At 36.6% G+C, this 15985-nt stretch overlaps 2 protein-coding genes across 6 annotated transcripts in view; one reads left to right on the top strand and one right to left on the bottom strand.

Annotated features, from left to right (window-relative positions):
• The window catches only part of CCDC125 (coiled-coil domain containing 125), a 32373-nt gene extending 23828 nt beyond the window's left edge, over positions 1–8545 (top strand). For all 3 annotated transcript variants that reach the window (XM_070357552.1, XM_070357553.1, XM_014476264.2), the window contains exons 9-12: positions 372–479; positions 2348–2522; positions 5689–5819; positions 6653–8545. In XM_070357552.1, the coding sequence (XP_070213653.1) occupies positions 372–479; positions 2348–2522; positions 5689–5819; positions 6653–6958 (720 nt within the window). In that variant the 3' untranslated portion in view covers positions 6959–8545. The remainder of the gene's footprint in view (positions 1–371; positions 480–2347; positions 2523–5688; positions 5820–6652) is intronic.
• The window catches only part of CDK7 (cyclin dependent kinase 7), a 31477-nt gene continuing 24036 nt past the window's right edge, over positions 8545–15985 (bottom strand). For all 3 annotated transcript variants that reach the window (XM_005889355.2, XM_070357555.1, XM_070357554.1), the window contains 3 exons: positions 14778–14927; positions 12410–12557; positions 8545–11971 (listed from right to left, as the gene is read on the bottom strand). In XM_005889355.2, the coding sequence (XP_005889417.1) occupies positions 11943–11971; positions 12410–12557; positions 14778–14927 (327 nt within the window). In that variant the 3' untranslated portion in view covers positions 8545–11942. The remainder of the gene's footprint in view (positions 11972–12409; positions 12558–14777; positions 14928–15985) is intronic.

The raw sequence follows: 15985 nt of genomic DNA, 5'->3' as shown, positions 1-15985 counted from the left end.
TGCTGGGCGGCAGGGCCAAGCCCAGTCACAGGAAATCCATATGATAGAGGTTTATATTTACTTCGTTAGGTCAAGTTCCTGCCAAGGACTCAGAGGTATAGGAAACTGATACAAAGTGAAAGGTTTTGGAGACTGAAAAGAATGTAGAATTCCTTTAGGTTTTTGTTTTGTAATACCAGTCTCTGCTCGTTTGTAATTAATTTCCACTTGGGTCCTGAAATCATGGTCTCACTTCCTATTTTTGTTTTCCTTCATAGTTTCTTTGAATGAGATGCTTGTCTGAAATGTGCAGTGGGTTTGTGTGTGCCCCGTGTTTGTGTATGGGTCAGCACTGTTACACTTGGTAATGGATAATTCTTTGGGATTTGAAGCTTGCAGTGCTGGGAGCTTGCCTTTGTCACCGTCCCAGAGGGAGCCCCTGTGCTTGTGCCAGACTGGCTGCGTCCACTCGGAAAATGCTCCTGCAGCTCAAACAGGAGGTAAAAACAGTGAAAGCTTTGGTTGTTTCTCTGTTCATACAGTAAGTTCCCTACATACGAGCCTTCAAGTTGCTAACTTTGAGAGATGCGAGTGTGCCTTCCCACGTCCAGTCACGTGAGTTCACATGTGTCTGGTGTAGTCACGTGCATGCATCCTCTACAAGGGCTTGTGCTTTTGTGTACATTACTGTACACGGCTATATGGAGTACAGATCTTTATTTCAAGCCCAGGATGTCTGGAAGCAAGTGTAAAAGCAGTGGTATATAGCTGATTGTATTATCTGGGTACCTAGGCTAACTTTGTTGCACTTATGAATGTGATCTTGGAATGGAACTCATTTGTATGTAGGGGACTTACTGTATGAAGATGAATAAATGGAAGTATATGCAGTAATTAGCTTCATTGGTAGTCACTGGCTATGTAACTTATCCTTAGTTTTAAATGATATTAGTAACATTAATGTATAAAAAACAGGTTTACACGGTTCCAAAATACAGATAGTACTTGGCACGATACTGTAACTGTGAAGTTGTTTGCCTATGTATTAGTTAGTATTGCCTAAGTTCTTCTTTCTGTTGTCTATACATGGAGGAAAAGTGCTTAAAATCATCAGGATGCACAGCACCGATTAACAGATAAACATGAAGCGTCTTAGAAAAGCTGCAAGGTATAGTGGAAGGAACCTTTATGCCAGCCAGATCTAGGTTGGAATCTCAGCTCCGTCACTTTCCACCTTTGTGGCTTTGGATGTGTGTTAAATGGAGGGTAATAACTGGCTTGGAGGTTTGTTGTAAGAAATACAGCACCTACAATGTTTAGCATATGGCCATGCCTGGCATTTAATCAAATGATAGCTGCCATTATTAGGCTTTAATAATAAATATAATGTGGACCATAATTTTTAGAATATATTTATTGAAGGTATGGAATTTAGTCTTCAGTATATATGTGAAAGCAAGCAGCTAAACATTACAAATTCATTAGGAAAAGCATAAGATTACAAAGACCAGTGGGAGGTATCTGAAAGATGGTATTCATAATTATTTTAGTGGTATTGTCTGGAATGGCCCAAGGCAGAACTGAAATGTGGCATTTGGCATCCTCCCTGCTTCCTTGTTGGGAAGGGCACACACAGGGCCTGTCTTGATAATGAAGTCTGAGAGTTGGATTACCAAGGAGCTGACAGGCATAAGGGAAAGTTCCAGTAATCTAGTTGGCAAGTACTAATTAGATTAAACAGATGCAATAGGTCACGGATATGCACTCAACTCCACTCAGTGGTAAGACTGCATTTGCTATCCTGACTCAGCATTTGGTAATAAGGTAAAAAAAATTGTTCTGGTTTTGCGTCCAACTCTTAGTGACCCCACTGACTGTAGCCCGCTAGGCTGCATGGGGTTATCCCGGCTAGAATACTGGAGTGGGTTGCCATTTCCTACTCCAGGGGATCTTCTGATTCTGGGGTTGAACCTGCTGACACGTATCTCCTGCGGCTCCTGTGTTGGTAGGCAGATTCTTCACCACTGAGCCACCTGGGACGCCCTGGTTTTGCCTCTGCTGCTGCTACTGCTGCTAAGTCGCTTCAGTCGTGTCCAACTCTGTGTGACCCCAGAGACAGCAGCCCACCAGGTTCCCCCGGCCCTGGGATTCTCCAGGCAAGAACACTGGAGTGGGTTGCCATTTCCTTCTCCAATGCATGAAAGTGAAAAGTGAAAGTGAAGTCACTCAGTTGTGTCTGACTTTTAGCGACCCCGTGGACTGCAGCCTCCCAGGCTCCTCTGTCCATGGGATTCTCCAGGCAAGAGTACTGGAGTGGAGAGCCACTGCCTTTGCCTCTAACACCTCTCAAACTTTCTTTCAAAACCAGATGGAACTTCTGCAGAAGAGTAAAGAAGAAGCCTACATAATGGCAGATGCATTCAGAATTGCATTTGAGCAACAATTAATGAGGAAAAATGACCAGGCACTAAGATTGACACAAACAGATAAAATGTGTAAGAAAGCAACAAAATGGATAAGTTGGAAGCACCTTAAAGAAAATGGTAAATATGAATTATAATGGTAATAATCAGGTATAATTTGTTTTTAGTTATAATTAAGCATAATATGGTGACTATAATTGAAATTTCAGATATGACTTATCTAAAAATTTAGCAACTGTGGGGACAAAGTGGGTCGCTGAATGTTACCTATGGAAATGAAATCATAAAATAACAGGAGACTCTACTTTAGTACTCTTCTATTTCATTTAAACAAGACTGTGCTCAGTGGGAAGAATTTATAATGAGTGCTAGATGATTAAAGGGAAAAATGAGAGTGAAACCCAACATCAAACTTACCTAAGTAAACTTTATTGAAATGTGTGTTTCTGGAAGGACACACTGAGCAGTAGAGGAAACTCAAATTGGACAAATCAATATATTCTTATAAAAAGTGAAACAAATTAAGGTTTAGATTTTGGTTTACAAGCCTGTCAAAAAGTTCATGGCCATTTTTGAGTCATTATGGTATAAGTGTAAACAAAATATATAAAAATGCCATGAGAGAATCAAATTGTCATTGAAGTATGTAGACTGTCCAATATATACAAATAGGTATTACTTTTTAGAAATTAGTTTCTCTTAATGGTCAATCTCAATTTTCATTTATAAGTATTATTCAGTAGAACTCAATTTTGTTTCCATTTAAAATTCCAATTTGAAACCATTTATCAGTCATGATTAAAGTGGTTTATTAAGAAGTGTAAATTTTTATTATTAAAATTCTGAAATGACCCTATTTCTAAATCTTTTTTAATTTGTTAAAATCCATAATCCTAATCCCAGTATCTCTCATTTTCAGATGAATTTAGGACCAATAAGAATCTTACAGTATTTACATATGAAACTTTTAATATATACTTATTCTGTTTTAAATATTTCTTTTCAAACAGTGCATATTAGTATTAGTATATGGGTCAAGTGTTGTGAAGTTTAGCTTCATTAAGCTTTACCCATCTCTTTGCTGAAGTGGTAAGAAATAAGGGATAATAAAAACAGAAGTGGTAAAGAAGAACTGTGAAAGTGGGTGAAAGCAGATTATAAAAGCTGTGTATTTAGAGTCAGGTGGAAGTCAGGACAAATGGGGGAAAATGATACTCGTCAACTCTGATTCTTCAACAAGCATTCCACTTTATCCTGAAACTAACTTTTGAAGTTGTTTCTTCTGAGATTTACAGAGGCTGATGAGCAAGTATAATGGCTAAGTCCTCCACGGGCATGGGCTACCCAGGTGGCTTGGTGGTAAAGAATCCACCTGCCAATGCAGGAGACGCAAGAGACGCAAGTTTAATCCCTGGGTTGGGAAGATCCCCGGGAGGAGGAAATGGCTACCCACTCCAGCATTCTTGCCTGGAAAAATCCCAGGGACACAGGAGCCTGGCAGGCTACAGCCCATGGGGACGAAAAGAGTTGGACACAACTGAACACACATGCAGAGAGAGAATAGGGAGAAAGAGGAAACAAGAGAGGTAGATCCATATTCATTTCAGCGCCTGTATTCATTTTATATTCCAGAATTCCTGCCTTGCCTATTTACAGAATTCAGGAACTTTTCCATTGAAAACATGATTTGAGAGGTACAATCTTTGCTTTCCGTAAGGTACTGAGACTGGAAGCAATATTTAAAATAATTGGTTCGTCTCTGAAAAGTCTTTACAAGTCCATAAAAGCGTTACTAGCTCTGAGTTTCTTAGAGACAAGCATGTGTGCCAAGTCGCTTCAGTTGTGTCTGATTCTTTGTGGTCCTATGGAGTGTAGCCCGCCAGGCTCTGCCCATGGGATTCTCCAGGCAAGAATACTGGAGTGAGCTGCCATGCCCTTCTCCAGGGGAAGCTTCCCCACCCATGGCCTGAAGCCACGCCTCCTTTGGCTCCTGCGCTGCAGGCAGATTCTTTACTGCTGAGCCACTGGGGAAGCCCTTCTTAGTGACAAGACTTTGATTCACTTTATTAATATTCTTCAATAATTTGTTGCAAAATGATTGTTACAGGTCATTTTTTTTATTTGTGGTTAACAGTATATTAACTTTTCTTGATTTGGCAGCTTAGACAAGTCCTGAGAGATAGCTCATAAACATATTTCTTCTTTTTTTAGATTAAAAATAGAGACACATTCATTCACTCTCAGGATTGATGAGCCAGTCAACTTGTCTGGCTTTCCCCCTTTGCCACAGTTGCCACTGGCAAATGTCAGGTGTGAAGCCGTCACTGTGGTTTATCAGGAATGGGTAGAAAGGGAATTGTCCCTTTGGAGTTCATCTAAAACTTTCTTGGTATATAAATCTATGACTTCGTATTTTCTGCTACAAACTGCATCCTTTTGATGGATGAAGAATATCAGCATAAATACTGCAGAAATGTGGACTTTTAAGCATTATGTCAGTACCCGGGCTAGGTGCTTTCACAACTGTGTGGTTTAATTGTGATAATTATACATAAATCTTAGCATTTTAACCATTTTTAAGTCTCATTAAGTCCATTCACGTTGTGTATAATCATCACCATCATCCATCTGAACTTTTTCATCTTCCCAAACAGAAACCCTGTACTCGTTCAATACCACTCCCCTCTCCCAGCCATGCTCTATTATTTAAATGGCACAGCAGCCCAGCAATAGAGCATAGGGACTATTATTCTCGTTCTAGAGCTGAGGGCGTGTAGCTTAGAGAACTTCATTCTAAAGTGATACCCTTCTGAAGTGGCTAAATGGGGATTCAAGTCCAGGTTTTTTTCTGGCTCTAAAGCATAGTTTGCATGGTTCAGAGGCCACCTGTCTGCAGGTATGTTTTGCTGGGAGTGTTCTCAATGTGGGTAGGTGGCTGACCTTTACATCAGAAGATTTCACATACAAATGTGGATCGCTGGTTCCTCTGGAGGACTTGAGTTGGGTAGCAAGGGCTGCATTCTCCCATGGGCTGAGCAATGAGTGCAGGCGCTGCTCTGGGTTCTCAAACTGTGGTCTCTCACCTGCGTTTGCTGCTGGCTCTAAAGTCCATTTTTCCCACTGCACTGTGCTGCCTGCCTCACTCATGCTAGAGGGTCCCTGAAGAGGACAAGGTCCTGATTGATTTAGGAATGAATTAACCTTGGTTCACACTTACCTCTTTTCCTGGAAGCATGTCAGTGTGTGTCTTTTTATGTCTCAACTGGATTTTCATGTTCTATTTTAGGGTCACTATCCCAAGGGAGTAAGAAGACCTTAGGGCAGAAACTGTCGGGTATGCTCCCTTCAGAAAACAGTTCTAAGAGTACCAATGACCAGGACGATCCTCAGGAAATCTTTAAGATGCTAATAGACTTGGTTAGTATCTTTGCTTTCTTTGTTGTTAGAGGTTGTGGATGAGCTAATCTTTTTGCTTCCTATTAATTCAACTCTTTATCGCAGTATACTTGACATTTATGCTCTTTTCCCAGTTGAGGTACCATTTTCTGAAATTTTTATCTTCTTGAACACCCCACACACGCTTTCCAATTCCCCCTTCTAGGTTCCTCCTGTGCAACTTTAATAAAGTTCCACCTCTGAAAAAGAGGAGGCTCTCTGTAATTAAGTCCAGGCATCTCCATCATCAGCACTTATGCATAATTCATGACAAGACTTTTATATATTTAGGATTTTTTTTAAGTGTTCAAAGCACATCCTCATGCATCATATCCTGTAATCATTACCACAACACTGTAATCAGTCCTGTTATCCTCAATTTCATAGATGACTAAACTAAGAAACTCATGTTATATGAACATACGTATCTATAGAAGAGTATTATTAAAGTTATTTATTGCATATAAATATATAACACAATTTTATAAATAACTTCATTCTTTCAGAGGTAAGTACATGGTAGCATTATATACACATATATACACACACCCCATGTAAATATATACTTCTCTCCAAACGACTTAAACATTTTTTTCAGCAGAAGGAATGCTGTTTTCTATTCTTCCTAAAAAAGAGAAAATCTTCAATAACATGTAGCACAATGCTGAGGAATTAGTGGACCTAAATTAATTTATTCATATTGACTGACTGGACAGATTGAAGACTAAATTTAATTTTCATGAAATATTCCTGACTACAGCTCTGTATTCTGATTTACTGACTAACTGGTACATTTTTAATTTCTCTGCATGCAGTTGAATGATAAAGAAGAAGCTTTGGCTCATCAAAGGAAAGTGAGTTACATGCTTGCTCGGGCTTTGGAAAACAAAGACACCACTTCAAAAGAGATTAAAGAAAGAAATTCTATGAAAGACAGTTTTACATTAAAAAACCCCTGGCAGAAAATTTTAGAATTCCCTGTTTCATGTGATCCTGTACATTCAGGTGTTCAAATTTTTAATTCTGTGGGCTGCATTTGTTCAATTCAGCACTTTCAAACAGATCAAAAGTACACAAGAACTCTTAAAAGGTCCCATTCTTTGCCATCAAATATGTACTGAAGATAAATCAGATGAAATTAGAACTGAGAGATGTTTATATTGAGACTTTGAAAAAGGGCCTTGTAAATATTGCTACATTTTCAGAAGTTGTATGTTTTCTAGGTATTTCTAAATTTTAGGAGGCAACTTAATTAAATAAATGTTTTCTACAAGAAATTTATTAGTATTCTGTGTTGATGCATTTTATTTATAAATTACATTACTATGTTATATGAAATTTTCAGCATTTCCCAAAATCTTAAAAGAAATAGTGATTTTTGAGGAAAAAATATTTATTTAGATTGACTAAACAGATTGTTGACCATAGGGATCTTTGGCTCAAGCAACAAAAGGAATGACTCAATGTTAATTTTTGGAATACATTTATCTTGTTCTAGTTCTGTTTTTTATTTCCCATATAAAGCTTAAAAATAATTTCCTTAACTGCAATAAAAAAGTTATTATGATAGGAATTTGGCAGAAGTATATTCAAAGTCATTGCTAGCAACTTTCCTTTACAGCTGATTTTTTTGTTAGAGTAGTGACATTTTATAGCCAGATCTACCCAGAATTCTGGCACTTATAAATACCTCTAAATTAACTTCTTGGTCTTAATGCTGAATTTTAGGCCATTTAAAATGTTCTCTTCCTAAAAATATTACATAGTAATAATTTTCAATACCTTTTGGGAATATTACCATATTAATCACAAAGCATCACAATGATGGCACAGGAAATGCACTGCACTTTCAGCAGTTACGAAAAGATACTACTATTTAAATAGATGAACACAATAGGGTAATAAGGTAACAATATAAACCATTTATAGTTGTGTTACAGGAACCACACTGGTAGTCATTACTAACAAAAGCTGAAAAATTGGCAAATACATTTTGAAAAAGGGAAGAATAATGAGGATCTACTGTTACCAGATATCAAAGTATATTTATCAACTATACTCCAAAATAAAAATTACATTTAATTAAAAAATATATTGTCCTGACAGTAATACAATGCTACATTATTCAAAGCAGTGTGGAAACAGCAGGTCAATGAGAATAAGATAAAGTCCATACACAGTCTAGTACATATAATAATTTTTAAGGTAGGGAAAGGAAGGATCTGGGATTATTTAATAATACCAAAATGAGAAGCATAAAAAAAAATCAAATTGCAAAAACTAGAAAGGTTCTTTTTAAATGTGTTTAAAACAAACACATAAATTGATAAAATTTGTAATATTCCAACTGATCAAGGACAAAGAATTAAATTTCATCAAGTAAACAAAAGCAAAAATAAACAAATGGGGCCTAATTAAACATAAAAGCTTTTGCAGAGCAAAGGAAACCATAGACAAAATGAAGAAACAACTTGCTGAATAGGAGAAAATACTTGCAAATGATATGACAAAGAGTTTAATATCCAACATACATAAACAGCTCATATAACCCAACAGCAAAAAAAAAAAGGCAATCCAATTTAAAAATGGGCAGAAGAACCTGAACAGACATTTTTCCAAAGAAATGCAGATGGCCAACAGGCACATGAAAAGATGCTCAGCATCACTAATCGTCAGGGAAATGCCAATCAAAACCACAATGAGATATCACCTTACGCCTGTCAGAAGGGCCATCATCAAACACACGTAACAAGCAGTGAGGGTGTGGAGGAAGGGGACACTTGTGCACAGCTGGTGAGAATGTAATCTGTACAGCCACTGGGGAAAACAGTACGTAGTTGTCTTAGAAAACCAGTGCAATACTATTCAGCCATAAAAAAGATCTCCCCATTTGAGGCAACATGGACAGACTCAGAGGGCATCATGCGAACTGAAGTGAGAGCAAGACAGACACTGCAAGGTGTCACTAATATGTGAAATAGACAAACGAGTGAATATAACAAAAAAGGAGACACAAATACAGAGAACAAAGTAGTGGTTATGGGGGTGGATCCAGGGGTAGGGGAGTGGGGGTACAAACTACAGGGTGTGAGACAGGCATAAGGGTATACTGTATAACATGGAAATACAACCAGTACTTTGTAATACCTGGGCTTCCCTGGTGGCTCAGACAGTAAAGAATCCGCCTGCAATGTGGGAGACCTGGGTTTGATCCCTGGGTTGGGAAGACCCCCTGGAGGAGGGTGGGGCCACCCACTCCAGTGTTCTTGCCTGGAGAATCCCCATGGACAGAGGAGCCTGGCGGGCTACAGTTCTTCGGGTCACAAAGAGCTGGACACAACTGAGTAACTGAGCATGTATATAGCACACACATATATAAACATTTGTAGTAACTAAATGGAAAGTAACCTTTAAAAATTGTATAAAAAAAATCTGAATCAACAGTTCACAAAGGCGGAATCATATATGATTAGCAACACAGTAGAAATCAAAGAAAACTAAATTAGAATGAGATAAATTAGCAAAGACCTCAAAGATTGAGTGCTACAGGGAACTCTGCTCAACATTGTGTGGCAGCGTGGACAGGAGGGGAGTTTGGGGGAGAATGGATACATGTATAAGTATGGCTGAGCCCCTTTGCTGTTCATCTGAAACTGTCACCATGTTGTTAATCAGCTACACTCCATTAAAAAATAAAGTTTTTAAAAAAGATAGATTATGAGTGTTAGAGATGAGATGATGAGGTGAACTAGATTCCTACATAAAAGTTAATGAATGTATACATTTGGGATCCTGCATTCAACTTTTTGGGGTACATACTCAGAAGTGAAAATGCTGGATCATATGGTAATTCCATTTTAAACTTTTTGAAGAAACACTAGTTTCCGACAGCTGCTGCACTGTTTTTATACATTCCCGCCAATGGTGTACAAGGGTTTCCTGATTTCTCCACATGCTCACTAATACTTGTTAGTTGTTTATTTTTGGTGACTGCCATCTTAGTAGGTTTAAAGTGATATCTCATTGTGGTTTTAACTTGCATTTCCCTAATGATTCGTGATTTGGGCATCTTCTCACATGCTTTTTAGCCATTTCTATAGCATCTTTGGTGAAATGTCTATTTCAAGTTCTTGGCCCATTTTTTAATTGGATTTGTTGTTGTTGTTGAGCTGTAACAACAGCTTCCCAGGTGGCCCATTAGTAAAGAACTGCCTGCCAATGCAAGAGATGCCAGAGATACAGGTTTGATCCCTGGTTCGGGAAGATCCCCTTGGAGAAGGAAACGGCAACCTGTTCCAGTACTCTTACCTGGAAAATCCCATGGACAGAGGAGCCTGGTGGGCTACAGTCCATGAGGTGGCCAAGAGTTGGACATGACTGAGCAACTGAGCACACACAATAACAACATATATTCTTCACATATTCTGGCTATGAACCTTATCAGATACATGATTTGCAAATATTTTCAATCCATAGGAGTTGCCTTTTCATTCCATCGATCATGTTCCTTTGAGGCATACAAGCTTTTAATTTTGATACAGTCCAAACTGTCCTTTTTTAACTTTTGTTGCTGCTGCTTTTGGGGTCATATCCAGGAAGCCCCTGCCAAACCTGACGTCATGAAGCTTTCCTCCTATGTTATTTTCTAAGAATCTTTATAGTTCTAAGTCTCATGTTTAGGTCTTTTGATATATTTTTTTCAGTCACAGCATGTGGCTTTCAGGATCTTAGTTCCCCAACCAATGACTGAATCTGTGCCCTTGGAAGTGAAAGCAGAGTCTTCACCACTGGACCATAGGGAACTCCTGAGTTAACTTTTGTATATAGCGTATGGTAAGGGGCTTCTCCATTTTTAAGAACTACTGAGCAGTTACTGGGAGTGTAAATTGATACAGCTACTCTGCAGAAGTATGGCAATATCAATGCTACTTGAAAATATACAAGTGTGTAACTGTGACCTCACAATTACAGTTCTAAATATGTACAACTCCTGCATGTACATATAAACATTTTTTTTTTTTACAACTGTGAAAAATTTAAATAACCTAAACGTCCATGTGACAGAATTCTTAAAGATGGCCCTCTCAAGATTCCTGTCCTGATTATTCAAGCATTCAATCTAGGAACTGCTATGAAGGGAATTTTAAGACTTATAATTAAGCCTTTGGTGAGCTGACATTAGTTTATCAGGTGAGTCCTTAAAAAAAAAGGAAGAATTTTCTCTACTGGCAGCAGATCAGGAAGCCATAGATTTGACACTGTTGCTGGTTTCCGGATGGAGAGTGACATGCAACAAGGCAAGTGAACTGCCTTCAACTAGCAAGGATAAGAGGCAAGTGCATTAAAACGACATGAACTGTATTAATTAGGAAGCAGATTCTACCTTAGAGCCTCAAATAAGAGCACAAAGTCCAACTGCCATCCTGATATTGGCTTATGCAAAAGAAACAAAAAAAATATCACAGTTGATCAATGAGAGGTATCTGACCTACAGGGCTGGGAGCCAATAAATTTGTGTTATTTTAAACTGCTGCATTTATGGTAACTTTTATGTAGCAAAAGAAAAATAACATGGTCTGTAAATAGAGCATGTGTAAGATATGATATCAAAGATGTGATATATGCTATAAATTATATGGCAGCTAAAACAGAAACTAGATTTACAGGTAATAACATAGAAGAAACTTAAAAGTTCTAAGTAAAAATAAAAATGCTCTATGAGAGTTACAGTCTACTTACCACTCATAAAATTTTGAGACCAAAACCAATTTTCCATTTTTAAATACTACCCCCTTTATTATAAATTTGTAATCCTATATAGGCCAGATCATTAAAATAATTGATAATTATCTTTATTAAGGATTCCTTAATGCATTTTCAATTCTACATTTCAGAGAAGCAGACTTATTTTATTACTACTGCACTCTAATCAGAAAATCAGAATTGTTTGTTTTAAAATACATTTAATAAAAATAACCAAGTTTTACATATTTTACACGTGCAGAATATTTACAAATATCTTGTAAAGCATTTACTTTATGTTTACTATTGTGCCTTTTTCACTGTTTCCTTCAGTAGTAGAATATTGTCCAGTTTTCTCTGTAACTAAAAAATTAGCTTCTTGGGTAATCCTCCTAGGGGGAAAAATGAGGTTATTTAATTTTATAGTAATTCTATAAAATTACATTTAATTTTAAAGTACTTCTAACCAATCATTCATTCCAACTATATTTATACTTACTTTGATTTTCCAATAACACTTGCTAAACATTAAGCATAGAGTGTATTGTTAGGAATTTATGAAAAAAATAGGGTACACATGGATAGTTCTCATTAACTCTGAGGTGTACTCAAAAGTGCTCATGTCCTTAAAAAAAGCATGATTTTAAGTATGCATGATGTTACATATTCTCAAAGGAAGCAAATATAGGTAAAATATCACACTCTACTTTATAAAATTTAAATTGATAATAAGTAAACAGCTCAGTCTGCATTTCTTGGCTACCCAGTCACTAGCTGTACATTAGGTAACTGGAGTTTTTGGAATTCATGTAAGAAAATGAGAGTTTTACCTTGTTCCAAGGCCTCTGTTCTCTTCCGTTTTGTTGCCATGGCTGGATTGGACTGCTCCTTTAGAGCCTCCGCTGGACAGTTTGGTCTTGGCAGCTGACATCCAGGCGTTGGCCCTGGCCGATTACTGAAATACTTAGTTTTCAACGCCTTTCCAAAGAAAAGAGACCAGAGATAGTGAGCTTTTATGTGAATATCTGAACTGTGTTGTAAGGAGCATTAAATATACTAAGCAAATATACCCTGTCTCAAACAAATTTAATTTTGAGTATTTGGATATGTACATTATTACAAATATCTAGCAGCCTAAGATTGATTGCTAATTCCATTACTGTGTTACTACAAGAATGGAATTTTTCCATGACAGCCTATACAAAATATGAAAAATCCTTAATAAGATATTGTAAAATTCATCTCTCTACACATTATAGGCTCTATAGCTGAAAACAGAGAAACTTGCTTAAAAACAACTTCCAAGTTTATTTGTCACAACATTTGTGTGTGTTCAAACTCCAAATCATATGAATTCTTAAAAATAAAGCTTTTAAAAAGATGCGATGGGTTGGAAATGACAGATTAAAGTCCAACAATCCACTAGAAATTAACTGAATTCTTACTTGGAAGGACTTGTCCAAGTTTATTTCTATTTACCACTAGTCCAACGTTCTATAATATTATATTTTTATCTAGGTCCAAAATTCCAATAAAAAGAGTTTATTTGAGGTGACAAAGTTCTCAAGTTCATACTTTATTTGCATCATAGTACTGTTCAACAGCCAAAGTAATTTAATAAGGTATTTCCTTCTGGATAACTCTCTTAGGAACAAAAGAAGTCCTATAAACTTTTCAAGCAACTCTCCCTACTTGCCAACATATTTGCAGTAATAATTTAGATAGAGAATTCTTACTTCAGAAGAGTTGAACTTACAAAATATTACTTCTAAATCACAGCAGTTCCATAAGTAAATTAAGCTAATTTTGAGCTACACAGAGATCTAAGAAGGGTATCTCATTAAACTTTTATGTTTTTAAAATGTTTATTTATCTGGCTGTGCCAGGTCTTTGTTGCAAGATGTGGGGTCTTTAGTTGTGGCATGAAAACTCTTAGTTGTGCCATGTGGGATCTAGATCCCTCACTAGGGATCGAACTTGGGCTCCCTGCATTGGGAACACAGGGTCTCAGCCACCAGACCATCAAGGAAGTCCCTCATTCCAACTTCTAAATATCCATAGGCCAAAACCCATTAAAAAATTAATTCTAAAAAAAAACCCCATTCTATCAAAATACAACCCAAATAAGTTATCACAACTAATATGTTTCTATAAATTTTGAGCTTTACTATTAATAAAAACAACCTTCTTGACAATCTGACCTGGTCTCAAGGTTCTTATGACAGAGATAAGATGTATACATACATGGATAAAAGGTAAAAATGAGTTAACTGTTTGAAATTAGAAGAGTGATTCCAATGGTAAAATATCTATTATATATGTATTAATGTGGCATGTACTGCTATGAAGTAAAGGTTTATACATTAAACAAAGATCTGGTAGTCTATAATAAGCCTATGTGAAAAAAAATCCACTTTTTACCCGATATTTTGTGCACTGATGTTTCGTCAGATATGAAGATGTGCGACATTTCTGTCTCTTCCTTTACGAAGCCGAATCACTGTACCATGTTGCATTTTGGCACTGCATCCCTGCCCCAACTGTAAGCGTTCGTGACCACTCATCTATCTATATGTGCTTGTTTTTAAAATAAAGAAAAAAAAGACTTTCAAGTCTATAGATCTTATATTTTTATGTTGGATAACATTTCTCTCTTCTATAAGAACAGATATTCTTGGTATTCCACATTTTTCTTGAGTTGATTCTTATTTCCCTTAAGTAACTGGCAGTTTCAGTGTTTTTCTATTTAGAGTATCTTTCAATCTCTTGTAAATAATACAGTTGTATCAGGCTATACCATTTTCTACTCATTATCTCTTTCTGACTGTGACAATGACCAGAATGCATTATCTGGACTGCATTTCATGGGCGAAAACACAAAACACTTTTGGCATTGGTTTTGGCACAAGATTTAAGTTACTTAAGAGTTTAACTGAAAAAAAAAAAAGGAGTTTAACTGAAATATTCCAGTGTCTTAACAAACACAAAACATTTTTTCCCTCCTTCTCTAATTTACTTTCAAGTAGATGACCTAATTAGGAAACAGAATCTTTATACTCTTCTGCACTTGTACAGGCATATAGTGCTTATAGCTCAGGGAAAAAAATAACATTTGTTATTTCTTAAAACAAAAGCATCTTTGCAGTATTTAAAGAATGTTAGGAAATCTTAAGAAATTAGAAAAATATACTAACATACCTGTGTGGCTGTAATTCGAGTACATGGATTAAATAAGAATAAGCCTTGTATAAGATCTAGCAAGTCATCTCCTGCTGCAATGAAGATATGTTGTAATGGGATTCCAGGAAAACTCTTAAATGTCACGAAATCTGGAAGACTACACATGTCCTGTAAAAATATTTTTATAATTCAAACTTACGGATTGAATGGCAGATAGATCTCAAATGAGTAAATAAAACTGTCATACCGATGATATGATGATCTATCCTAGCACTACTGAGCAGACAAGGTTACAGGAAGATAAACACAAGTCAACTTTAGTTCTCCGTATTAGCAAAGAACATGTGGACACTGAAATGAGAAACAACGCCCTTTAGAAACTCTCAAAAACAACGATGAAAAGCTTTGGTGAAAATCTAACAAAACGTGCGCAGGACTCGTATACTGAAAGCTATACCACACTGATGAAATAAATCAAAGCTCCAAATCAACGGTGAGCCCTACCATGTTTGTGGATTGGAAGATTCAGCACTGTAAGGATGTCTGACAATTCTCCTCAAGTTAGTAAACAGGTTTAATGCAATTCCTACCAAAATTCTGGCAAGATTATTAGATAGATAGGCTATTCTAAAATTTATATGGAAAGGCTAAGGAACTAAAATAGTATAAACAACTTGGAAAAAGACTTAATATATAATTTATTAAGACTGGTACTGGTAGAGGGAGAGGTATCATAAACAACAAGCCCCACTCCTGCCATAAAGACACTTTTAGTCTCACATCTCATGTAAAAATTAACTCAAAAAGGATCACAGACTTAAACTATAAAATTTTTAGGAAAAAGAAAATCATCAGGAATATCTTTGTGTTAGGCAAAGAGTTCTTTGACTTGCTGTCAAAAGCATTATTCATAAAAAGAAAAACTGATAAGACAGACTTAATCAAAATTAAAAACTTTTATGCTGGGAAGATTCTGGGAAGAGGATGAAAAGACAAATTACGGAGTAACACAAAATTTGCAAACCACATATACAATCAGAGGATGAGTACTTTATATAAGTACTCAATACTCAGCCAAAGTACAAACAATCCAATTAAAAAACAAGGCAAGAGACATTCCATTAAAGCTATATAGATGCCAAATAAGTACATGAAAAGAAATTCAACACCATAAGTCATCAGGGAAGAGAAACTTAAAGCCACCATGAGCTATCACTACACATCTC

The sequence above is a fragment of the Bos mutus genome, chromosome 20, assembly GCF_027580195.1.
Source record: "Bos mutus isolate GX-2022 chromosome 20, NWIPB_WYAK_1.1, whole genome shotgun sequence".
NCBI classification, from domain to species: Eukaryota; Metazoa; Chordata; class Mammalia; order Artiodactyla; family Bovidae; genus Bos; species Bos mutus.
Note: the sequence above shows the minus strand (reverse complement) of the source record. Positions and strands in the feature narration are given on the sequence as shown.